The following is a 24987-nucleotide window of genomic DNA, read 5'->3' as shown; positions in this document are numbered from 1 at the left end:
GTGACACCAGTACATCTCAAAGCTGCTCCACTTTTCAGTAAGCAGGTTATACAGTTTCTGCCTTCCTTCACTCATATAACGTCCCTTAGCTTGACCATATGGGCTGTCTCCCTGATTCTTGCTATGGAATCTTCTAATGTGGGAGTAGCGCGCACACACACACACACACACACACACACAGCGAGCATATTGCTGTGCAGCTAGCTCTTAACCAGTTCCTTAACAGCTAATAAGACCAATTCTTTTAATATATCCTTAAAAAGATGATGACTGTATTTGTTAGCGAATCATATTTTGTTGAAAGCTTCATCTCACTTTTCCAGAATCTTTATTTGGGGCAAGACAAGAAAATATCAAGCATGTCAGTATCTGCTGTTGTGCTTCAGGATCTTAAGCTGCTACAGTGCTAAATCATGTGGTCTTTTTACAGGTCATGCTTTGTGGCATGCAAGAAGTTGATTTGGCAGACTGGCAAAGGAACACTGTTTATCGTCATTATACAAGAAACAGCAAGCAAATAATGTGGTTCTGGCAGGTATAATATATTCTTGTTGAAAAAGTCAGCAGATGTGAAATTATTACACATTGGTACGGTTTTTATTTTAGAAATAAAGCTAAAGAACCTGGGCTTCTGTGTAGCTCCCTCCTGGAAATTAGTACAGTGGTACCTTGGTTTGCACCCACTTTGGATTACAACTGTTTTGGATTAAAACCACGTCAAACCAGGAAGTGCGTGTCCCTTTTTTTTTTTTTGGATTACAACCCATTTGAAGGGGAGGAGGCCTTAGGTTACAACCTGTTTTGGTTTACAACTGGACCTCCGGAGCGGATTATGGTTGCAAACCAAGGTACCACTATATATGGCCTTAGCATTACAGCCTGGCTTAATTAGCTTTAAGCATTTTCTGGATCTAGGCAGTAGAAGTGTCTGGCACACAGTTTTAACTCCCCAAGCCTTGATTATATTCTAACACTTATTGGATCCTGGAATTTAGAGAGGTCCAGCACCCCTGAGCTCATAACACTAATTATATAAACACATATTTGATGTATTTATTCTTATTTGCTTTGGGATGTTTCATGGGAAGCAATTCAGAAATGAAATGAGGAAACCAGTTTTAAAATGTAATGCAAAGCTTGGTTTAGGAAAGTCGGGATCATGTGTGTAAGTGAAATGTAATTTTTAATAGGAATTACTTCTGATAGTGGTAGACAAGCACAAAGTTAGCTCTTAACCACAATTGACATTTCAAAGTAATAAAATAAACTTTAAATTTTTGTTAGTTTATAAAAGAAGCTGACAATGAAGTTCGTATGCGACTGATGCAGTTTGTCACTGGTACTTGCCGATTACCACTGGGCGGATTTGCTGAACTCATGGGTAAGAAAACGTTGTAATACACTGCAAAGTATGTGTAATATACAGTAACATTCCCTGGTCCTTTTTAACCTGCATTTTCTTCCAATTATTGAAATATGGTATCATTAATATCTACCCTGCCGTTAACAAAAATACCATTTTAACCTTTAATTTTATTTTTTATTACTCAGGAAGTAACGGTCCTCAGAAATTCTGCATTGAAAAAGTTGGCAAGGAAACCTGGCTACCAAGAAGTCACACATGGTGAGTTGTTGTAACAGAGAGTTCCTTGTTATCTTACATTTTGTTCTATAGTATGCTTCTTTAACATCAGCCATTCTTCGCAGGGGTTTCTTACCTTTTGGGGCTCAGGGACACATTGGGAATTTTCAAAGTGCTGTGGGCACCATCTCTTGCTTCTTTCTCCTATTCTACAGATCACACTCCCTACCCCAACAGATAGCAGTAAGCGAGTGTGCGCACACACATTCTCTACTTGTCCATAGGGTCTCAGTGAAAATTGGACCCAGTAGAGTTAAAAAGTTGTCTTTCATTTGCATGCTTTTCACATGCAAAAAATCTACTATCAGATTGAAATTTACATTGTGTAGATTGCATAATAAAAATCACAGATTATTATTATCATTAATTAGATTTTTATACAGCCCTTTATCAAAACTTCTCAGGGCAGTTCACAAGATAAAAGCACAAATAAATAAATAGATCCAATGGTTATCAGCACCAACGCACAGATAACAAAGATAATAACAAAACTGCCAACAAATGACAACAAATATGTAAATATTTGAGGATATTTGTATCCTCTCTTATGTTTCCCTTTTTGGCCAAGCACAGCCAAACAGATGTTTCCATCTTTTGTTCATTTCTTACACTGCAAAACTCAAGGGCAATATCAGCCTATGGACAATCAATCTGAATCTGTAAACTTGACTATGTATTTTAATCTAAGTAGACATATCAAAAATGGTCTGCAAACTGGCTATTTATTTTCAGCTTAACATGGGTATTTATGAATCTTCATGAGTTACTTAGTACTAAAGAGGTAAAAATTACTTGCTTATAATCAAGCAGCTGTGATTGATATGGTCCTGTGAAAGATGTTTTCAAATGGGATGTAGAGTCTGATTCCCCCCCTCTTCTCTCCTAGTTTTAATCGTTTGGATTTACCGCCTTATAAAAGCTATGAACAGCTAAAAGAGAAGCTGCTTTTTGCAATTGAAGAGACAGAAGGATTTGGACAAGAATAAAAAACAAGTTCAAGGCAAAGTGAAGTTTTGTTGTAGCAGGCTGGAGCAACAAAATTGCACAGTTAGTGGTATAAGCTGTTTCTTCTGTACAGTGATTTTTCTGGAACTCTAAAAAATGTTCTCCGTTCTTCCACAAAGATATGCAAAACAGTTTTACCTTCTCTACTTTATTTATTTCCCCCTCAAAGACTGGCCAGAATAAAATTGAACATGAAAGACTTTATTTAAAAAAAAATGTGTATATAAATACACACTAATGAGCTCTAGTTTTATAGAGCTGTAAACTTATTAAACATAACAGCCATTCAGAAGAGTCAGGAGTATCTTTCTTGGTTTTGTTCAGAAAATGTGCAGACTGCTCTGTATTCTTCTCACTTATGCAACATCTCTAAGGGTTATTTCTATTGCATGGCTGTTTTAAAGGTGTTAAAAGGCTTAGGCCAAACACATCCTCGCTATGTAGAAAAATGCTGCTGGCTTTTTGAAATGATAGAATGTGATATTCTGTCAGCTGAATTAAAAAATAATAATTGTAATAGCTGATAACCCAACTTCTGTGTAGCCGAGGTCATAAAGCCTTTATTACTTGCACAAGAGTAATGTACAATAAGATGAATGTGATTGTTAAGACATTGGTGCCACTGTTCTGACTTTTACTGTAGGAGCTGAACAGACTATTATAACTCATTGAGCAGCATTGAAAATTGTTTACATATTACCTTGGGTTATTTCCAAGAGAACAGTAGGTAATCTTCAAGGAAAAAATAAAAAGATTCCTACACATTCTGTCCCAGTCTGGTATCTTACAGGCTTTAAAAAAAAGATATTAGTGGTATGTTTCAATTTCATTTGATAAATTAATTAATTTAGGAGGATATGAAAAAGTAATGTGAATTGTTCTCATTTTTTTTAATATGGATCTAGAAAACCCAAATGGACGTAGTTACATATGCTTTGCACAACTGAACTAATTTTCTATTAGTCTTCAATACTCTCATCCCTTCAAGAAAAAAAAATCCAGATGTTCCTAATTAAGCAACTCTAAATTTTGTTTTTATATAGGCCAAGGCTTATTTGTCATAAGTGCACAATGTATATAAAAAAATTAAATTGTGTTTGCAGTATTGAGGGGCATTTGCTAAACTGCAAATATGTGTAATAAATTCTACAACTTACTGATGTGAATTATTAAATGCTACTTTTAGCAAATTGTGCTTCCTTATTAGAGTAACATTTTAAATTGCCATTTGTATCATGCTTTCAATATTCACTGTAAATTCCATTAAATTTAACTTATACAGTTTTGTACACACATGAAACAGATTTCCTAGAATTAACATTTCTGTAACATATCAAACTGCAAAAAACTGTAAATGCAGTACGACTCTGCTATATTTGCTCTCATTTTCTCAATATAGCAGTTTAATTCTGCCAAAATCTTATTTTTCTACATATTGTTACACTTTATTATTCATGGATATTAACCTGTGAATGCTTGATAAAAGCACTGCATTGATTAACAGACCTCCTGTCTATCTTGTGTTAGTTACCCTACACACACATATGTATGATTACACCAAAATATCATCTTGATTTTTCTACTCTGATTGGAACCTTAGTCTCTTAGGTTGCCCTACCACCATTCACATGAGCAACTTAAAAAAAAAAAGTTCCTAAGATAATGCAGAAAACTAATGAAGTTTGACTTCTCCAATGGGCATCCTCCCCCCCCCCACCCAAGTGGGAACTGTTCCTATTGGTAGAGGGAGGGGGAGGCCTTGCCTAAGGCTACCTAGTAGAGATAAAATCCTCTCTCCCTGCTGCTTAATCTTAGGATTCAGTGCTTACACTTCGTAAACTGCTGGTCCGTTTTGATTTGGCTTATTTGAAGAAACAGATTCACACAGGCCCAGCTACAGCCCATATAAGGACGGGTCATAGCATTAGACGTTTGCCTGTTTCAGAAAAATGTAGTGAGGTCTAAGTCCTGTTCAAAGCAGTGGAATTTCTCCTGCTTTAGATAGGACTCACATAGCTTTGATTAGTCGTATTTCACTAGAACAGGGCAGGTATGCTTATCCTCAAGCTTTAAGGAAAATCTTTCAACAGCAATCAGTGTGAGGATTCACCCCCCAGCATAGGGAAGTAGTAATTTTCTTCTCGAGTCTCAGATGACAAGCAGATAACAATCTAGATTTGCCAGTTTTAAGATGACTGAACTCATTTTCCTGGACCCATGGTGGGTCATGTATGTATGAACAGACTTCACTAATGTGTTGCAATGAGAGAATCAAAGTTGGTGGGGGTCTGTACATAATTTTGCCTAACCTGCTATTTGACAACAGAAACCTAGAGGTAGACAGTGTTCCTTCGAAAATGTCCAAACGTAGGACATGAGCTCCCTCCAGTGCTTAAAGGTGGGATTGCAGCTGATTTGATCACATCCAACCAGACCTACTCCTGCCTTCATGCTGCTCAGCTTTGTGTTTCCGTGTTATTCATTTGTCTTGGTTCTTGATATGTTCTTTATCAGCATATGGGGGGGGGGGGATTTTTGCTAGTTTGCATGGTTTTTGTGTATGCTGGGCAACTTGCTTTGTGTTCTAGCTAGACTCCCTCCAGTACTTTTTTTTCTAGACTGTTTCACCCTTTCACTTTTGTTTTTTAAGATCCGAGCCCATTTTTCCTTTAGATTGTTTTGGCATTCCCAATTGTCCAGCCTCTGCTTTGAAGACCTCCAATGAGTGACAGCCCGCCAGCTGTAGAGATACTTTGTTCCATTGTCCAACTGCTTGTACCTCCAAGGTTTCTCCTAATCTAGTCTGCAGTAACTTAATATGATTAGCTCTACACTTGTGGTTAGGTAGTAGAGCACAAGCTATTGCCATCTTCCATGTGAGATGGCTTCAGGTATTTCAAGAGTACTATTATGTGCTACACCACCCTCTCCAGGCTAAACACACATTCCCTTCAACTTCAAAGGACTTTTCCTCCATACTTTTTGTCCTTGCTGAAACCTGTTCCTATTTGTCTATAGCCTTCTTAAAATGTGGTGCCCAGAACTGAACACGCAAGTCAAGGTCGGACTATTTGACTTCCTTGTTCAAATATATCTGGGAAGGGGAAACTGTGGCCTCTAGATGGCTTGATTCCAAATATTGTCAGCCTCGGCGAGTATAGCCACAGGTCGGGGAGATGTTGTAGCTACTTACTTCAGGCACAGCACTACTTAGGAAGATTTAGGGGTGGGGTGGGGAAATTGTGATCAGGCCAAGCTTCCTTGTTACACATACAGCACTGATTTCTATGGCAGCAATCCTTACCGTTTCCCTGCAGCAATTAAAATAGAGCTGGCTTGACAGGTTTACAGAAAGGGTGAGCAGTTTACACTATCTCATGTGTCTTTTTGTAGATGAACGTGTTTCGATAATCTTAACACTGCAGGCAATGGAAGATCATACACTTGTAGAAAGGAAATTTGGCTAAAGTAAATACAGTGGTACCTCGGGTTAAGTACTTAATTCGTTCCAGAGGGCCGTACTTAACCTGAAACTGTTCTTAACCTGAAGCACCACTTTAGCTAATGGGGCCTCCTGCTGCCCCCGTGCCGCTGGAGCACGATTTCTGTTCTCATCCTGAAGCAAAGTTCTTAACCTGAAGCACAATTTTTGGGTTAGCGGAGTGTGTAACCTGAAGCATATGTAACCAAGGTACCACTGTATACAGAGCTCTGGCAACCCTCAGCTATCCTCATGGTGGTTTACAACAGATGCACCGAAACCCAGAGACCTTAGTCCTTTGGCTCATTGTTCCCAACCTATGAGTCAAAAGCATGGCCAGCAGCAAGGGGTGGCCCATGACCTGACAAGGGACCACAGTGCCCTGGGGTGGATAATGTGCTGGCACCAGCCCACCACCACTAACTGGTCACCCTCCTCCCCACACAGACATGAGCAGCAAGATGACGAAGGGAGAAGTGATGGAGCAACAGGGTGGGGCAAGAGAAGAGAGACAGGCCCCTACCTGCAGGTCTTGTCAGCCAGCTGTATGCTGCTGGCAATGACTTGCTTCGCCCTGCAAAGGGCCTTTCCTGCTAGTCAGTGAAGGAAGTTACAGTACTCCAGTCTTTATAGAGTTGTTTCCCACCAGACACATGGGTTTCTCCCAATTGTTTGGCAAGTGGAATGGGGAGTTTAGTAATCAGTTGCTATTGCTACAAACATTGGTCACATCCTCCTTTACCTGCTCCTCCCCTTTTGCTTGCAACTGTTGGGTTAGCCAGTTCCAGGCTTTTCAAGATCCAAAAGTTAACAGTAAGGAGGGAGCTATGTTAGTTTCAATGGACCCTGTTTGCAGCCAGTATCTTGCTTTGGACAGCTGGAGTTTCATGCTTTCAAGTCTGCAAGAGAAATCTGTATACAGTGGTACCTCGGGTTAAGTACTCAATTCGTTCTGGAGGTCCGTACTTAACCTGAAACGGTTCTTAACCTGAAGCACCACTTTAGCTGATGGGGCCTCCTGCTGCTGCTGCGCTGCCGGAGCACGATTTCTGTTCTCAACCTGAGGCAAAGTTTTTAACCTGAAGCACTATTTCTGGGTTAGCGGAGTCTGTAACCTGAAGCATATGTAATCCAAGTTACCACTGTATCCCAGGCAAATTTCAGCATTTAATCTGGATGTTTTAACTGCCAGCAGCCACCAGACAATTTTCTAAATAGGGATCAGTTGTACAACAGGCTGGCTTGCTTTAGTTGTGGTATTTCTACACCACCCCACTACCAGAGTTCTCTAGATGGCTAACTTGGCCATGGTGATTTCTGTCTTCAAGGGAGAGAAACAGACACCCCACAAAACTGAAAAGAGAAGGGGCAATAAGGTGCCCCATACTGCGTTTAATGGCAAATGTTCCTTAAGCGTTTGCTGCATCTTTAGAGCCTGTTGAAAGGCTCTGAAAGAGGTAAGGCAAGAGGTCTTTATTATCTAGGAAGCCACACCAGGAACACACAGATCACACTTTTAGGGAACCAGTTTATTTACTGCATTGATACAATGCCTTCCTGCCAAGGCACCCATGGTGTTTTACAATTTAATACTAAAATAACTGATAAAAAGTGAAGTTGGTGAAGGGGAAGGGAGAAATCCAACTGGAGCGGGATCTGATGTTAGTTATCTCTGCCTGCTTCTCTCATTCTCTTGATTAAGGGACCTCCTCTTCTGACAACAAGGAAGCAGTAGCTCATTCTGCCAAACACCAAAAGGTTCAACAAGTGTTCTGGAGTCTATCAAAATTAACCCCAGAGGTTCCCTACTTACTCCCCAAGGGTGAACAAATACCCTTAGAAATTGCCTTGGGCATGTATTTCTCAACATACATCACTCCAGGAGTTCCTAGTGTTGCACCCATGGGTGCAGTTTCACCCTTGAGGTCTTCCCCAGCACTCATGAAGCCTCTGTCCATCTTGCACCCTCGGTGATGAGGGTGGTTTCCTTTTCCCCCCTTTGAGAAGTAGAAAGAGCAGGAGGAGGAAGGTAGAAGCATGACATTCTTCTGCACTTCCTCCTTCAGTTCTGTGTGCTGTTAAAGGCTCAGGTTAATTTTACTGATACCCATATCCATTAGAAAACATGTCTCTTTCCAGGGTAGTGAGGGGTAGAAGTGATGGGGGGGGGCATCCATGGTACTCACTCAAAAGCCACAATATGTCCAAGGGTCTTAAAAGATGGACAGGCCCAACATTATTCCTTCTGTTAGGATTTTTTAAAGTTGGTGTTGGGGCTCTGAAAAATATAATAATTAGGCTGTTCTTTTCCCAAGATAATAGCTAGTGAGAGTTCAGCTCCAGCAAGTGAAGAACAGATTTAGAAGCAAAAGATAAACAAGTCCTGTAAGAAAATTTTATAACTGCTTTGGATTGGAACAGCATATTTTATACATATACTCTCCATCCCTCACAATATATATTTCACACAATAATCAATATATTATAGAATTTCCTCCAGTTAAAGATGTGGCCATTTCCACAGCACCAGGCCTGTTTTATGTGTTTGATTAGTAAATAATAATAATAATTTGTACCCCACCCATCTGACAGGGTTGCCCCAGCCCAGTGAGTAGATCATAGCAACACACAAAATTTCAATGATCTTGTCACAGAGAATTTAGCAATTCCACAGCTTCTTTATGTACCTGAAATGAAAAAAGATGAAAAGTTCAATAGTGTCGTCCCACCAAGATGCAGCCATACCCACAATACTCTCTTGGTTAGGGATGGATTTCATCTGCCCTCTGGGAAGCAGCAAAACAGGAAAAGGGAGTTGCGGGGCAAGTGTGTGATTGAATCGCCTTTCTCAGTAAGGACATCAAAAGAGGGGGAAATGTCTCAGCAGAGGTATACTGAAAAGATTGCCAATGCATTTTCCAGATGCACTCATGCAATTCATGGGGTGCTGTTGCATTTAGAAGCTGGAGGCTTTGAAGGGGCACTTTGTCGTTCAGTTGTGCACAGGCATTATTGCATTCTGCTGAAACAGGGATCTTTCTACCTTTTGTAAAGATAAAAAAATTCCCTCTACCCTGCTGCAGACATCTTTTTTCACAAATGGAGAAAATGGAAGATAACATCTAAGAGGGGTTACTAAGAATTAAATATATGCATTTAATATATGCAATTAAATATTTTTTACATGTCCTTGATTGTGAAATCTACCTGCCCAGCTTTCCACTGGTGTAATGCAGGCCTCAGCTCGATAAAGGGACTCCATCCCTTCCTTTAGAGCCTAACGTTTTACATTACTTGGAATTCTGCAGTTCTTGGCTCTGACTTTTATTTTTATAATTGAGCAAATGAATGCTGAAACATCTTGCTGAAGCTCTACAAGTGAAGACCTGCATTTTGTGTGTATGTGGAAATTGAGTGCAAAAATACCAACAGCTACAATAGTGATTAGTGAGAGCTCCAGATGACACAGTTGCCTTCACTTAGCCTGTGAATCTGTCCCCTTTGCAATGCTATTGTTCTTTTCTTTTTTGGGGAGCTACCCATTTTGGCTTAGTAAACGTATGCAAAATACATTAGATCTGCCCACTTTCCTCCAATCACTATTACTCATCAAGGGCACTGGATTGAAGAGCCAGAGTAGTTAAGCAACCGTTAGTCATCTTTATTTCTATGAACAGAAGATCCTGCCTTAATTTACCTCAGGGAACCACTGAGGTAAATTAGACTGCACTGGTTGAGGAAGACCTGGGTTTAAATCTCCACTTCTCTATGAAACAGAGCAACCTAGGTCAGTAAACATTTTAGTGTAACCTCACAGAATTGGAAGAAATGGAAGAAATCTTAATCTGTTCTCTCCTGAGCTCCAGGGAGGAATGACTATATACCACTGTGATAAGAATCAAAACTAGGCTGTAAGATTTATGGCTTTCTAATCAATTCAAGCTCCCTCCCATGAAAAAAGAAATTTCATCCTCATAGTTTTAAATTCAGCTTCTTGGCAGGAACACTTGGAAATTTACTTAAAACTATATGAACATTGTTGTTGTTGTTTAGTCATTTAGTCGTGTCCGACTCTTCGTGACCCCCTGGACCAGAGCACGCCAGGCACTTCTGTCTTCCACTGCCTCCCGCAGTTTCGTCAGACTCATGTTTGTAGCTTCGAAGACACTATCCAACCATCTTGTCCTCTGTTGTCCCCTTCTCCTTGTGCCCTCCATCTTTCCCAACATCAGGGTCTTTTCCAGGGAGTCTTCTCTTCTCATGAGGTGGCCAAAGTATTGGAGCCTCTGCTTCATGTTGGACGCCTTCCGACCTGAGGGGCTCATTTTCCAGCGTCATAACTTTTATATGCCTTTTGTCTTTGTCCATGGAGTTTTCTTGGCAGGGATACAGGATTGGCTTGCTGGTTCCTGCTCCAGGTGGATCACGTTTGGTCAAAACTCTCCACTATGACCTGTACATCTTGGGTGGCCCTGCACGGCATAGCTCATAGCTTCGAGTTATTCAAGCCCCTTCGCCATGGCAAGGCAGTGATCCATGAAGGGGATATGAACATTAGGTCAGTTTTAAAACACTGCTAATACTCCCCATATATACTCTGATGGATTGTTAGCACACTAAAAGGCAAACAATTTGATGACCTGTTTATATAGCTTTTTCATTTTGAACACTTATTTCCAAGCACATTCTGAATATACTGCCCTTTGGGGATATATAATAGGAGGAGGTTCAGAGTATGCTGTAACTCACTCTGCAAAAATAGTTGAAAAATACAAGGAGTTTCTTTAGCCAATAGTGACAATGGCCACAATGCTTACCTGCTTATCCTCCTCTGTGTGTGACAGCCGTTCTTTTGCCTTTGATAACCAGAAAAGGGCCATTTTTCTGTTGTTCAACTTCATGTATGTCTTTCCCAAGAAGAGTAAGTTCTTACTATAGAAATTGGGCTCAACTGCACAAAAGTGACAACAGAAAGATTTTTACTATATAATATTGTCGTCAATAACATATTTGAGAACTCCGCAGTGATTTCGGCGTATGCACTTCAGGCAACACTAACATGACCAGTAAGGTTTTTGCTTTGCTGCCTATTGAATATAAGCTGCACCAGTTAACCAAAATGTACTAAGAAATTTTGCAGATGGTTGGACCAGATGATCCCCGGGGTCAACTTTCAGTTCTAAAATTCTATGATTCTATTATTCTGGGAAAGGAAACACTTTCTTCCTGCTTTACGCCAGAAATAGTCAATTTCTACTTTCTCTCAAAACCAAAAGTAAAAATTATTGACTTGTATTCAATGCAGTACTAAGCAACAGCCCTGTGGGCACAAGGATTTACACTTGATCAATGGAACTTCCCCCAAATCTGTTCTGGAGGGTTGGGGAACACCCAGAACAGATTTAGGGTGTATGGGGGGGGGTCAAAGTTGAGAAAGGGTCAGGGCCTCCTATCTGTCCATCACCTGACATCATAGTGACATCAGGCAATGTTTCCCAAAGTGGACTTTCAAGCAGCCCTCTGTAAACATCCATTCATGGGGCTTTCGGACACCCCTCCCACATTTCCATACTCCCACTTACCCCAATGTGGTGGGGGAGGGGAGTCATTTGGAAGACTTGAGTAAGGTATGATCCCACCACCCAACAGCTGATGGGCAAATGGAAGTGTGCCTCACTCAATCAAAGAAACAACCAGGAGCTTGAAGCTCCCAGTGGTTCTTTTGACATCAGGTGTTTGGCAGATTGGGGCTGCTTTCTGAAACTGGCCTCTTAAGGCCAAACAGGCAGGTCTGGAGGGTCCACAGATCCCTACCCCCTTCCATAAGGAATTAAAGATTGCTGTCAGAAAGTTATGTTTGTGTTTCCTCCCTGTACAAGCGGTGTATCTACTTACAGAAAAAGATATATGGAACTTTACAGAGATGTTTTAATACAGAGTTAAAGGCGAGGCCATAATATTTTTAGCAGGCTTTTACAAATGAGTCTTGGATATGGGGCTGATCCAAGTAATTCGTGTAGGATGTTTGCATGTTTATTGCTGTGAAATATTACATGTTATCTCGTTTCCTGCACCATTTGGAAATGGCTAGGAAAACCCACCCCAAGTTTTCCATTTGAGAACTAATGGGATCCTATGATGTGGGAAAAGTGAAGAGAACACATATAACCTAGATCCTTGTTTCAGCTTCTAGAGAAGGCAAAATGAAGACCTCTATCCAGGTTTAATGTCTCAAATATTTCTGAGGTTAGTTATGAATAGTAGAGCCTTTTACACTTCTTCCTGACAAGGTTCTACTTGTGCTTTGGTTTTCAATTTTAACAGTCCATGCACAAAGGATACCACGTACTCTACAGTGCTACGTAACTTACCATCTTCAGCCTTCTGGAAGTAACGTAAAGCCTGCAAAATATTGGTATTAAAGTTAGAGTACGGCTGAAAAATAACCTGAAATAATCAAAATCCCTCTAGCAGTGGGCTAAAATATTCCAGGGAATAGCCCACCGTGCAAAGTAATTGCTATGTTTACGAATCCATTCTGTGAAATGGGTGTGCGCTTCAAGTGCCCCCCCCCAATTATACATTTTTAGAAGAACATATTTATTTACGAAGTACAGTTTTAACCAGATGTGGGGAACCTGTGGCCTCCGTGTGATGCTGGACTCTGGCTCTGACTGGCCCCAGCCAGCATAGCCAGCTGTCAGGGGTGAAGAGAACTGTAGTTCAACAACGCAGGGAGGACAGCAGACGCCTTCCCAATTTGTTTTGTTAAACATCTGTCATGAATATAGCTACATTTATTTTTCAAAATCTCTGGTTCTGTCAGATCAGTATGCTCATGTTTATCGCACGACAACCTTACAGTTTAAGATGAGTGCAACCTTCCACACCCATTTCATTCTATGCTTTAATTATAATACAGTAACCAAGAAAAATCCATGCATAGCCTGTTGGGGTACCATACCTCTTCATAGGTGGAGCTGGGTGGCGTTGAGAATAAAGCTGCAGCTATTTTGCTCTGATACCATGGCATGTCAGCAAACGTATAACACCTACAAGAAATGCAAAAGGACGTTGTATGTATACTTTACACCTTGACATTTTGTATGCATGTCTGGAGAATGTTTTCATTCACTTTTAGGTCAATGGAACTATACAACCAACAGAGAACATCACAACACATTGGTTGACTCAACCTTCTACAAGAATAAAAGTTATAAATGATCTCAAATGTCTGTATTGGTTCACTTCAGTAAATCATTCCATAAAGACTCTCCTCCTGGAAAAGAGGGGAGTGGTTGTGGGCGGGAGCCGAGCTCTGCCTCTAGCAGGGGGCGTTAGCCCCCTGCCTACCACTCACCTGGCTGGCATCCACGCCTAAATGCTGCGGCGCCAGCCCCTCCTTGGCCTCACTCTTCAGTTAGGCATTGGAATAATGTGTTGTGGTGTGTCGAAGGGCTAGGTGTGGCCATTGCCTATGCCTTCAATTTTTGGGTATTCCGTTAAAGGAATCTGGCGGTCGTGTATTCTGTCCAATGCCTGCTTGGCGGGAGGCCATGGCACGACCCTCGGTGACATCAGGGGAGAGCCTATAGTTGGATTAGCATCAACAGGCTCCACCTACTGGTGAATAAACCCCCTTGTTTTAGACTCACCCCTCTCTGAGGGGGTGGGGTCAGCTGACGTAATCCAATGCCTAAGCCAATACCTTTTCACTTGCTGTAATCAATAAAGTTGTGGCCTTTTCTTGCCCATTAACCTTATATCACGTGTCTTTGTGTATTCATTCCACTTTGCGGGGATCAGGTCCTCAAACCACAAGCTCAAATGACCAATAGTTCAAAATTTGACTACAACTCCGCCATCAAAATAAGACCTTTGAATAAGACATTATTAGTCATGCAGGAGAATCTTAAAGGTGTGAGATACCATCTATGAAGAAGCTTTAATGAGGTTCCCGTCATTTTAGACAACACCGATTTTAAAGGTAGTTTTCCATAGAGCAATCCATTGCTCATTAGCACACACAAGATGTTCAGTTTCTATCAGATTTCACACACAAGATGTTCCGTTTCTATCAGATTTATACATTACCGAAACTATACTTTTATATGACAGTAGAACACATACGAAAGTATTTTCAAAAGCGGTGAGAGTTCTACATCTCTGAGCAATCACCTCTGGCTTCAACGCAAAGCCCATATTATGGTCTACCTGAAATCACATGAGGCCAAACACTCTACCAGGCTATCCCTCCAAGGTTGCATCCCAAACAGATTAATTCAGTGTATTACACCAAGTGCCACAAAGACAGAAAGAAAATAACAGACAGCTGCAACCAACTCAAACAAATGAATGCTACCCCACCTATTCTACAAGGGAAATTTTAAAGTTCAGTGTCAGTAATCAGCCTGACCTAAGCGAAAATTCCCCCCCCCCCAAAAAAATAAAAAAAATAAAAAGAAGAACACAGGCATCTCCCCTTATAGGGCTAACAACTGCTTCAGGGGGATATTTAGAGCAGGAAAACGGTGCAGGAAAACACCTCTAGATTAAACAACAACTCATGTGCCTACTTTTAATTAAAGGCAAAGAAGTTCAGGAGAGTCAGGCAGGTATCTCCATCATGTGCAGGCATCCTTTCCAGGCTACAAGGAGGGTCTCCTCACAAGCTGGAGGCACACAGAGGGGCTTTGTTGAGGCTCTTCATGTCTCTCCCATTTCTGGGTTTCTGGCGCCACATGTATGTGCGGTCGCAAGTGATCTGAATGCACCTGGGGGGGGGGTGTGCCTGTAATTCTCAGTCAGGCTGCTTCAAAATGTTTCTAGACACTCATGCCTTCTCAGCAAGCATCAGAAGAAAAAAGAATAAAGGCAAAAGTTCCCAATCTTGCCCCCCCTCTTTCAAGGATTTGATCAAAATGGCCACATGGCCATATTAATGTCTTTCAGGGCAGCAATATGCAGGGTTGTTGAGGGCCTAACAGGGAAGTGTACGCTAATGAGTTTTCAATTTCTTATGCTAATGAACAGAAATATTGAGCCACTTATAACCATTAAGCAGAGCAGGAAGGAGGTAATTCTCCTAAGAGGATGACCAGGAACTTGGGAAATCGCCAAAAGCAAATTTAGGTCTCTCAACAGGATTAGACAGCGTGTGGCAAATAAAAATGTGAGTAGGGAAAAAGAGTTTTGTATGCAGTCTGACCAAAAAAATCAAAGCAATCCATGTAAGAAGCAGAACACAGCACGTTTCCTGAGACTCCAAAATGGGCATGTTGCTCTTTTGAAAGTGGAAACTGAGCTGTGTTTGAGATGGTACCCAAAACGTCTTGGAAAATGTTTTGGTTGCTGTTAATTTTCCCATAGTATTTATCTGTGTATTATTTTGAATACATTATTAAGCTTTCTATTTTCATTCTAAACTATCTAGCTACAGAATTCCACAAGGGCCCAAATAGTAATGATGGGTGGAAATAGACTTCTGTTTCCATCTAGAATACTAATAATGCTTTGCAATGCCTTATTGCAAACTTGTCTATATCGGCACGGTTGCCAATACAAACTTGGTTCATTGTAAGAGGGCGTTTTATATAATGCTGTTTATAAGCCAGTGCCAGGAGAATCAGGTGGAATTTGCAAAGTTTCTGTCCAAACATTTTGTATTTCATTAACAGCGGTGGCACAAGTATGATTTTGCTTAAAAATCTTACCAAATGCCCATAAGATGAAGTGATGTAGCATCCTTTGGATTCAGTTCTATCGCTTTCTGTCAAGGAAAGGCAACAAATGAAAGCCTATCAGGTATTTTTTTAACACTAACCCCATAGCCTCTATTGCTCCCACAATCACCCTTCCAACCTGTAGCAATGCCTAGATGATATTCCTCAACCTTTTGCCTGTCTGAAGGAAACACTGCATTCTGGTGAAAGGCAATATCTTATTTGTTCAATAATATTTAGCCTATTACACCTTTGTGGTAGATCAATTATTAAATACATATATTATTAAGACTGCTTTGAGTTAGGCCTATTATTATTCCTCCACCAAACACTGCTCTTTAAAGGGGCACTATTCACATTTAAAGCTTAAATTTAAGTCCATTTGCTGTAGTAATCCTGAGGAATATATGGCCTCAAACACATTCACATCCTTTTCAAAAAAGCATTCCAGATGATCAGTCTCTTTCTCACACATTTATTGAAGCTTTAAAGGTCTTTGTTTAAACATGAAAGTTTAAAATGGCATGTATGCCTGGTCCTTAAATTCACTTTTGTAAAATGTGTCGAACTAGTTCCCTGTGTTAGAGCAAATAACAATCTCTCCTTTGTGCTGTGTTTAATTCTGGAAACATTTCTGATAAATAGTTGGAAGCTTGCGCTACTATGTATGTATGTATGTACAGTGGTGCCTCGCAAGACGAAAAGAATCCGTTCCGCGATTCTCTTCGCCTAGCGGTTTTTTCGTCTTGCGAAGCAACCCCATTAGCGGCTAAGAGGATTAGCACTATTAGCGATTTAGCGGCTTAGCGGCTATTAAAGGATTAGTGGCTAAGCTGCTAAAAGGCTATGAGCGGCTTAGCGGCTTTGAAAAAGGGGGGGGGGAAGTGGGGGGGGAATGGCGAGACTCGCAAGACCTTTTCGTCTTGCGAAGCAAGCCCATAGGGAAAATCGTCTTGCGAAGCGCCTCCGAAACGGAAAACCCTTTCGTCTAGCAGGTTTTCCGTCTTGTGAGGCATTCGTCTTGCGGGGCACCACTGTATCTATGTATCTATCTATCTATCTATCTATCTATCTATCTATCATCTATCTATCTATCTATATGCCAAACAATGAGCAAACAGACACAAGACAGGAAACTTAATTTTATATACCTGGAAGTGTTCTTTGATAACAAAAGCATTGGTGATTTTTTTCTTTATTCCTTCATAATCTCCCACATCACTGAGGCAGATTGCATACCACTAAATATAAAGAAGAAGCACATAATTGAACTTAGGAGTACTGAGATTTTAGTGATTTTAAAATATGCAATTGCTATTATTCTGCATGTTAGGAAATACAAATTCTCTATCAGTTTTTTAAATAATATATGAAAAGATTTAGTTCAATAATTCTGCTATGATTTAAATCACCAGTCAGTTATTTTCAAGAGGATGAATTTTCCCACAGTTACTGCTGTTGGGTTTCTAGAAATGTAATCTTAACAAAGTTCAAATTAACTGAAATAGGCCCATTTCCATCACTTATAATTTTATTTATTTTGAAAAATGTACAGAAATTTTAGCCATTCCCCTTTCTATTACTATATGGCTGGGAGCAAATGCTTATATTGTTCTGTCTAGTTTACTATCAAGGAACAATTGGGAGGGATCTCATCTGGGGAGGACTGGGACCTTGGAGAAAACCTCAATATACCTGAAGAGCCATTAAGCAGCCAATTCACCCTACCACATAACTCTAGATCCAGACTTACACACACACACACACACAGAGAGAGAGAGAGAGAGAGAGGGAGAGAGGGAGAGAGGGAGAGAGGGAGAGAGAGAGAGAGAGAGAGAGAGAGACCCGCTATGGGAGATACTGAACTGGCAAAGGAGCACTCGTCTGGCTGAAAACAAACTTAAGAACCAGAGGTCCATTCAGAAATAGGGGTCTACTAAAGAGGAAGAGCCACCAGATGTATCCTGTAGCCCAGATGATGACCAGGAACAACCAAATTGGCTGTTTTAGCAAAAACAACAAGAAAAAACACACAACCCTCTCAGTCTCTGCCTGGCCTTTGTGAGAAAAACAACTGCCTCTCCAGAGCTGCCCTATTTCCAGTTCTTATCTATGTTTTCTTGGAGTCTGTTTGTCTACAGTAATAGCTATTGCATTTGATCCTGAGTGGATCCACCTCCGGTCAGGGGTTGCCTTTGCAGGATCTACACTGCCACACCCTCGCTTTAGTCTTGGAGCCCAGTAAATGGAGTGAGCCACACTTACCTTGTGCACACTGAAACATGATTTCTCTTTCTCGAGTGCTTTTGTGGCATAATCAAGAGCCTCATAGATCAGCTGTTTCTTTTTCTCTGCCGAAGTTTGACTAAGCTGAGCCACGTCCCGTGATGCTCGTGCCAGGCGCCACAACAGTTGTGCATTCTCACTAGTTATAAGGAAACAGAACAGGACGCACTGATTGTTACCAGGCCAGAGTTAATAACCAATGAAGAAACATAACTATAGTTAAATCAGGGATGCTGTGGGCTCATAAGCTATTTCCCCTCATGTGTGAATTCCCCATCCCATCCCCCAACTTTTACTTTCAGAGCTGGCCAAGGGGCAATTAATAATTTTCTCCACCAATAATGACACTAAGCACATTTAATTCCATTTGCAACCAGAGTTAGACTGGGTTTGTAAACTGCCATTTGAGTGACCCATGGTTAGCAAAAGCAGCAATATGTAGATAGTCTGCATGGCACACTAACCCTAATGTTGGCTTAGAAAGGCTGAAAATCTACAAGTTCCTAGAAAGGAGCACCCAGCTGCTTTGCTCTTCCCTGGATCCTTTTTGCCATGTTCCTGTAGTTTAGCTCTCACTAGGAGCATGCTGAGTCAAAAACAAACCTGGACTGCAGCTCATGGTTAGTGAGGAAAGGGCTGAAATGTGAGCCCCAGTTTGGATGACTTGCAAGGCCAAATCCTGGCTTAGCAAAAAGGATCAAGGACAAACAAAGTGGCTGCTAGCTTCTCTCCAGGAGCCCACATGTGTGCATGGTCTTGTTAAGACAAGATTTGGCTTAGTGTGTCATGTGTACCAGGCCACTGATGTACTGCTGTACATCAATCAAACTGCTCATATAGTTTTGTACCATGAATAGCAGCAGAAGACAACCTATATGGGCAGTATTCTACTAACATGTCCCATCAGCATAAACATGTTTGCCTGTGCAATGTGGAGGGGAGGAGAGGGGAAGAATGTTCTGTTGCACTAGCAGAAATTCTTGCGCTGATGGAACAATTACCTTACCACTACATTGGACTCCACTCTATGATCCAAAATAAGGTTTTGATAACACTGCTTGAAGTAGAGTCTTTCAATTAAAACTAAAAGCTATTAAAACAAGCAGCTTCATAATAGCAAATTTCTCCCTGAAAAGAACTGCAATAATTTCTCAAATGCTTTCATATCTCTCCTTTTTTCTCACAGCACTTTAGAGTTTTGGTGGGGAATTTTTACCTTATTGTTACGAGGTTGTGCTCGGTGGGTTTTTCCTTTCTCATGAAACATTTCTCAATTGATCTTCAACCTCTACAACTGCCTACACTTCCTGATATGAAAAAGCCCTGAGCTAAAATCAAAGCATGGGAAATTAGGGAGGCTGGCTACCAAGGACAAAAAACACTGTGAATTGCTGATTTTGTCTTTAAGTGAAGTTCTACCTTAAATAAATAAAAAATAAACACCCCATACAGATTCTTTTAACAGTAAAACAAGTCTTCAAAGTAAGCACAAAAAGCAACAATAAGCACCCCCTCTATGTTTACAGGAAAGTTCAAATGAAGATGTGTGATTCCCCCCCCCCCCCGAAAATGTGGACACCCAGGAAGACTGCAGAGAGCAGACAACTGAAAGATGATTTGAGAAATGAAATGGCCACCTTGAAAGTAAGATAAATACAACAAAAACCTTGCATCCCACATTATTTTTTTCCTAAAATCTCTTTTCGCAATTTTAATGCAACATATTCTCTCATTAATTGATAAAAGAATGGCTGATACAGCACTACTTTTCTCAGCCCAGTCCTAAATACAACGTGCCACGGGGATGTTCTTGCCCTCTATTACAGAGTGGTTGGAAGAATAACTAAGGATTCGTGCAGCATTTTGAATACTTTTGACATGCTGACTGTTAAGCCTTATCACAATAGCACTAGCTAGGTATTCTTGTCTTCATATAGGAGATGAGACTGCATGTGTTGGGGACTGGAGATTTCATGTTACAGAGGGGAAGTGGGAGAATTGAATTTCCTCCTGCCAGATGCAGTGATGGTCATCAATTTGGATGGCTTAATGAGATTATTAAGACAAGTTCACAGAAGACAAGGCTATCATTGGCTACTAGCCATGATTGCTGTGTTCTACCTCCACTGTCAGAGGCAATATGCCTCTGAATACCAGTTGTTAGGAATTACAAGTGGAGAAAGTGCTGCTTGTAAACATCCACACACATCTGACTGGCTATTGTGAGAACAGGATGTTGGAGTATGATTAGATTCTTAAACAAAATGATACCCATGGCTGCCCTAAATTTGACCAGTCAAGTATATCCTTTAAGAATGATCTCCCCCGTCCCATTATGTTCTGCCCCACAGAAATCGCTGTCCTCATAAAAAGTGGCAGGTGCGACCAGAGTACAGAGGGAGTCTGCTACAATCACTTACCTGTTTTTGTATTGTTCCAGCAACTGATAGAGCTTTTCGGTTTCCCCACTCCCATATAGGTAGTCTGCTTGATCTAGGACTTCATTAACTTAACGATGGTTAAAACAGAAAAAAGTGTGACTATGCTATTCCATCTTGCATGTATAAATAACTCTAAAAGAAGAATTCAGCTAAAGTTAAATAGCTCTATGTCTATTTCTTGCACAGTGAAGAACTATTACTAAGTGCCACACTAACTATGTTATGCAAATACTATTGGTTTCTTTCCAGTAACAAACTGACAGGAACAAGATTTGCATATCAACAGGGAGTTGCCTGTTTTATTTACTTGGTTTTTTTGGAGGGGAGAGGGCATTTTGTCTACAGTGGTGCCTCGCAAGACGAAATTAATCCGTTCCGCGAGTCTCTTCGTCTTGCGGTTTTTTCGTCTTGCGAAGCACGGCTATTAGCAGCTTAGCGGCTATTAACGGCTTAAAGAAAAAGGAAACAAACTTGCAAGAACTTGCAAGATGTTTCGTCTTGCGAAGCCAGCCCACAGGGAAATTCGTCTTGCGGAACGACTCAAAAAACGGAAAACCCTTTCGTCTAGCGAGTTTTTCGTCTTGCGAGGCATTCATCTTGCGGGGCACCACTGTATCTCTTTTTTGAATGGGTGTTCTTTTGGAATGCTACCTAGTTTTTTGTACTGCTTGTTTTGTATTATTTGTGTGGGTTTTATCTCTCTCTCTGTGTGTGTGTCTGTGTGCAAAGCGTGCCTACTTGTGTTACTAGTGTTTTGTTTGTTTTGGGTGTGTCTGTGGGTGTTTTGTCTGTTTGGGGGTTATTTCTGAGCAGCACCAGTTTTTCTTCTTTGAAATTGTCATTTTAGGGTGCTCACAATAGTACAGGACTTCTGCATACTGCTAATCATTATTTGCTGGCACAAAAGCCAGGGGAGTTGGCGAGAACAAAAGCAACTGAGATATTGTTATTATTTAGTCCAATTGTTTGCCATTTTATATGAAAAAAATACAACAAATACATACAAATACACTTCATGACAAATATGTCCATTAAACCAAAAAGATACAGTAAAAGTACTGATTGAAAATAATCATCATAGAGAGTGTATTAAAGATCGAGCGAACAAAGCGTACCAGAGAGGAAGTATGACAGATGTCTAAATATCAAGGTGTTTTAATGAAATAAACTGTACAGTGGTGCCCCGCAAGATGAATGCCTCGCAAGACGAAAAACCCGCTAGACGAAAGGGTTTTCCATTTTTCGATGCGCTTCGCAAGACGATTTTCCCTATGGGCTTGCTTCGCAAGACGTTTCCGTCTTGCGAGTCTTGCGATTTTTTTCGCTCCCCCCCCTTTTTCTAAGCCGCTAAGCTGCTAAGCCTTTAATAGCCGCTAATAGCCCTTTTAGCCGCTAAGCCGCTAAGCCTTTAATAGCCACTAAGCCGCTAATAGCCTTTTAGCCGTTAAGCTGCTAAGCCTTTAATAGCCGCTAATCCGCTAATAGCGCTAATCCGCTAATAGGGTTGCTTCGCAAGACGAAAAAACCGCTAGACGAAGAGACTCGGGGAACGGATTATTTTTGTCTTGCGAGGCACCACTGTATTCATAAATGTACCATAATATGGAGCAAACTGTTTGTAAAGACAAATACAATATACACTGAGTTAGATCCGGAGAATAACATGAAGGGGGCAGGTAAAAGTTTACTTTCCTACCCCTCCCCTGCTCATGGAAAGTGCCTCTGCCCTTCCCCCTCAATGCCCCCCAACATAGCCCAACCCATTGAGAAGAGGTCCCTAAGCTTTTTCAGGGGCTCCCAGGAGGAGGAGGGGTGTGAAAGTCAATTGCTGCCAGCAGCCTTCTGCAGGTCTCTCTCTGGATCATATTCATAGGTTTTTCATTTTTAAAAAATAAAGCATTGCAAGTTATATCACTGTTATTACAGAACATCCTGTTATCCAAATATACAAAAAAGCAAGGACTACAGCAATGGAGATAATTCTGCTAAACAAGACCTTCTGGCTGAGCTTACAGAGCATCATCATCATCATGCTAACTAAGGCTCCTTTTGCTGACTTCATTTAAGTCTGTTATTACCCGACTTCTTTGGACTGTTAAGTTTCTGAGAGCTTTCAAAGGGTCAAAAAGCACACTGCAACCATAGTGGCATAAATATCTGATAGCTTAATTTCCATTTTGCTAAAGCAACTGATCATAGTCTTCATTATATTTCACTTACAGCTTTGGAAAAAAACAAATACAAGACAGGAGTTTAGAAAAAGGATCCTCTGGCAACTAGTTTTACAACTGCCCAGCACAATGCACAAGCAACGCTAAGCCAAACTATGGCTAAAAATGAGCATGCAAGCATGTGAATACCCACAGTAAAAATTGGTACTTCACTCCACTGCAAGCCAGGCTGCTGCTGCACTACCCAGAGCTAACCCATGGTCTGGTATAGCATCATGTTCGAAGTCATGTGATTTGTCTTGTTCCATGAGCTGTAGGCATGTTTTTTTCTTGGCTTACCACTTGCGGTTTGGTGGGGGAGGGGACACAAGTCAGACGCTCATGCTCAGACATAACATTAAGCCAAACAGGTCTTAGCTCTGGGTAGCATAGCAAACGCAGGGCTAGGGAAGGAACACCTTCATATTTAGCAATGATTTGCTTTAGTGTTTTGTAAAAAGCAGGCCTCTGAATTCCTCAGCTTACCTTTGACATCAGCATGAACCACACTAGAGTGAGAGATTAGTATGTATGCTTCATAACCCAAGTAGGACAGCGCTGAGAATGCAACTCCTCTTCTAAAAAATCTGGACTGTTCCAGCACCTAACAAGAGAGAGACAAAGGCTACAATCCTAACCATATTTAGTTGCAACTTGAAAAGAAACATTGCATCTACAGTACTTAAGTTAGACTGGGCTGTATGCATACAAACAAAGTTCTGCAAGTTCGGAAGGGACTCTCATTTTACAAAGCTTTCAATTATGCTTATTACCCAGTACAGTACTAAAAGATGGCTGTGAAGCTACTTCTGTGAGTCCAAGGATATATGTGCAGTGCAATCTTAGGCATGCTTAGTCGGAAGTAAGTACCACTGTGGCTCATTCCCAGGGACGCGTGAACAGAATTTCATGTTTAGGCTTTGTCTTGATGTAACAAAAAACTATGATTCTTTGTACGTCTGAATCCAACCAGGCATTAATCATAACCAGAAACATGATCTGAAGTTGGGTTTTGTATCTTGGATTGTGCTACTACTTGGGTGTCCAAACTTGGTGTCCTTGTTTACTCCTAGCTTGTTGCGGCCCCACTATCACAGCCTACCTGGTTATAGAGACATGAGGGATGATGCCCCCAAAATTAAACCACTTGGGTGTCTAAGAGACTCTTGTTGGCCCTTTCTCAGACCTCTCTCAATTTTCTGTCTACCTGGAAACAGGCTCCTTTTCCTGCCCACCTGTTGGCTAACAAGCCCTCCCTCTCTAGTTCAGCCAACTACCTCCACAACAGTATTGCAAGGAGGGAAAATTAAAAGCAACATGAATAAGTTAACTCAAAATATAAATGAGTACTGTATGTTTAAAGCAAACCTGTGATCTTAGCAGCTACGTGCAATAGGTTTAACAGATTTAACTGGGCAAATCTGCCATGCTGCGACCTGCCTGTTTCCATTTCATATTCAAAAGAACTGTTTTAATGTGAACACATGTTCTTCAGCTTCTTCACCATTAAAGTGAACATTACGAACTCCATACGTCTCTAGTGCTCTTACCCGGAAGAAACCAAACTCAGCTTGCGCTGCCGCTGGAATCGGAGAATTGTAGAGTTGGAAGGGACCCGGAGCGTCAAGCTAATCCAACCCCCCGCAATGCAGGAATCTCAACTAAAGCATCCAGAGACTTCCCTAGCCGAGGAGCGCTCAACTATAGTTGTCACAGCCCGCCCTCAAAGATATAGGGGGGAAAGTAGAAAGGGAGGAAATAAGGCGCAGGGGAGGGGGGGTGTTAAGAGAGTAAACCTTCACTCTAAAGCCGAGATTTCCACCGACAAGTTTGGGGTTTTTTTTGCAAGGCTGCCGTCCCAGAACCCACTTTAAAGCAGACATTGGAGGGAGGGGAGCAGGGAGAGAAAGCTAAGGGTGAGCGCACGTCGGAGCGCAACCGCACCTCGCTTCCCCCTCCTCCTCGCCCCGAAGCGACTTGGCGCCGCCAGCCGAGTCTCGCCTTCGGAGCCTCCCAGAGGAGCCGCGTCCTCACCGCGCAGCCTCCTCGGCGCAAAAGCCGCGCTACAGACGCCATAGCGGAAGCCTCTTCCCGTACTCCCCCCTCCCCCCACCAGACTTCCACCCGCGCCGGAAACGCTCTCTTTCCCAGGCCCCCGACGTGCCGGAAGTTGCGCGTGGCCGCCTCCTAGAGCAGCCGG

The 24987-nt window shown here is 41.5% G+C and overlaps 2 protein-coding genes across 7 annotated transcripts in view; one reads left to right on the top strand and one right to left on the bottom strand.

Moving 5' to 3' along the window:
• WWP1 (WW domain containing E3 ubiquitin protein ligase 1) overlaps positions 1 to 4152 on the top strand; it is a 46041-nt gene extending 41889 nt beyond the window's left edge. For both annotated transcript variants that reach the window (XM_028736580.2, XM_028736579.2), the window contains exons 21-24: positions 431 to 535; positions 1285 to 1381; positions 1552 to 1624; positions 2529 to 4152. In XM_028736580.2, the coding sequence (XP_028592413.1) occupies positions 431 to 535; positions 1285 to 1381; positions 1552 to 1624; positions 2529 to 2628 (375 nt within the window). In that variant the 3' untranslated portion in view covers positions 2629 to 4152. The remainder of the gene's footprint in view (positions 1 to 430; positions 536 to 1284; positions 1382 to 1551; positions 1625 to 2528) is intronic.
• A 3487-nt stretch (positions 4153 to 7639) lies between these two features.
• On the bottom strand, positions 7640 to 24911 carry RMDN1 (regulator of microtubule dynamics 1). 5 transcript variants are annotated; one of them, XM_077932876.1, is made up of 10 exons: positions 24657 to 24910; positions 23274 to 23391; positions 20557 to 20644; positions 18116 to 18275; positions 17002 to 17091; positions 15842 to 15897; positions 13093 to 13180; positions 12500 to 12530; positions 10946 to 11079; positions 7640 to 7869 (listed from the first exon to the last, which is right to left on the bottom strand). In XM_077932876.1, exons 1-10 carry the CDS (start codon positions 24861 to 24863, stop codon positions 7795 to 7797), a joined length of 1047 nt encoding a protein of 348 aa, XP_077789002.1. In that variant the 5' UTR covers positions 24864 to 24910; the 3' UTR covers positions 7640 to 7794. The 5 variants fall into 5 exon arrangements, with proteins under 5 accessions (XP_077789002.1, XP_077789003.1, XP_077789004.1 ...); XM_077932877.1 differs by having other exon boundaries at positions 7640 to 8815; positions 24657 to 24908; XM_077932878.1 differs by having other exon boundaries at positions 24732 to 24908.
• Positions 24912 to 24987: the final 76 nt, after the last annotated feature.

Source organism: Podarcis muralis, chromosome 8 (genome assembly GCF_964188315.1).
Source record: "Podarcis muralis chromosome 8, rPodMur119.hap1.1, whole genome shotgun sequence".
NCBI classification, from domain to species: domain Eukaryota; kingdom Metazoa; phylum Chordata; class Lepidosauria; order Squamata; family Lacertidae; genus Podarcis; species Podarcis muralis.
This window is presented reverse-complemented; position numbering and strand designations above follow the sequence as displayed.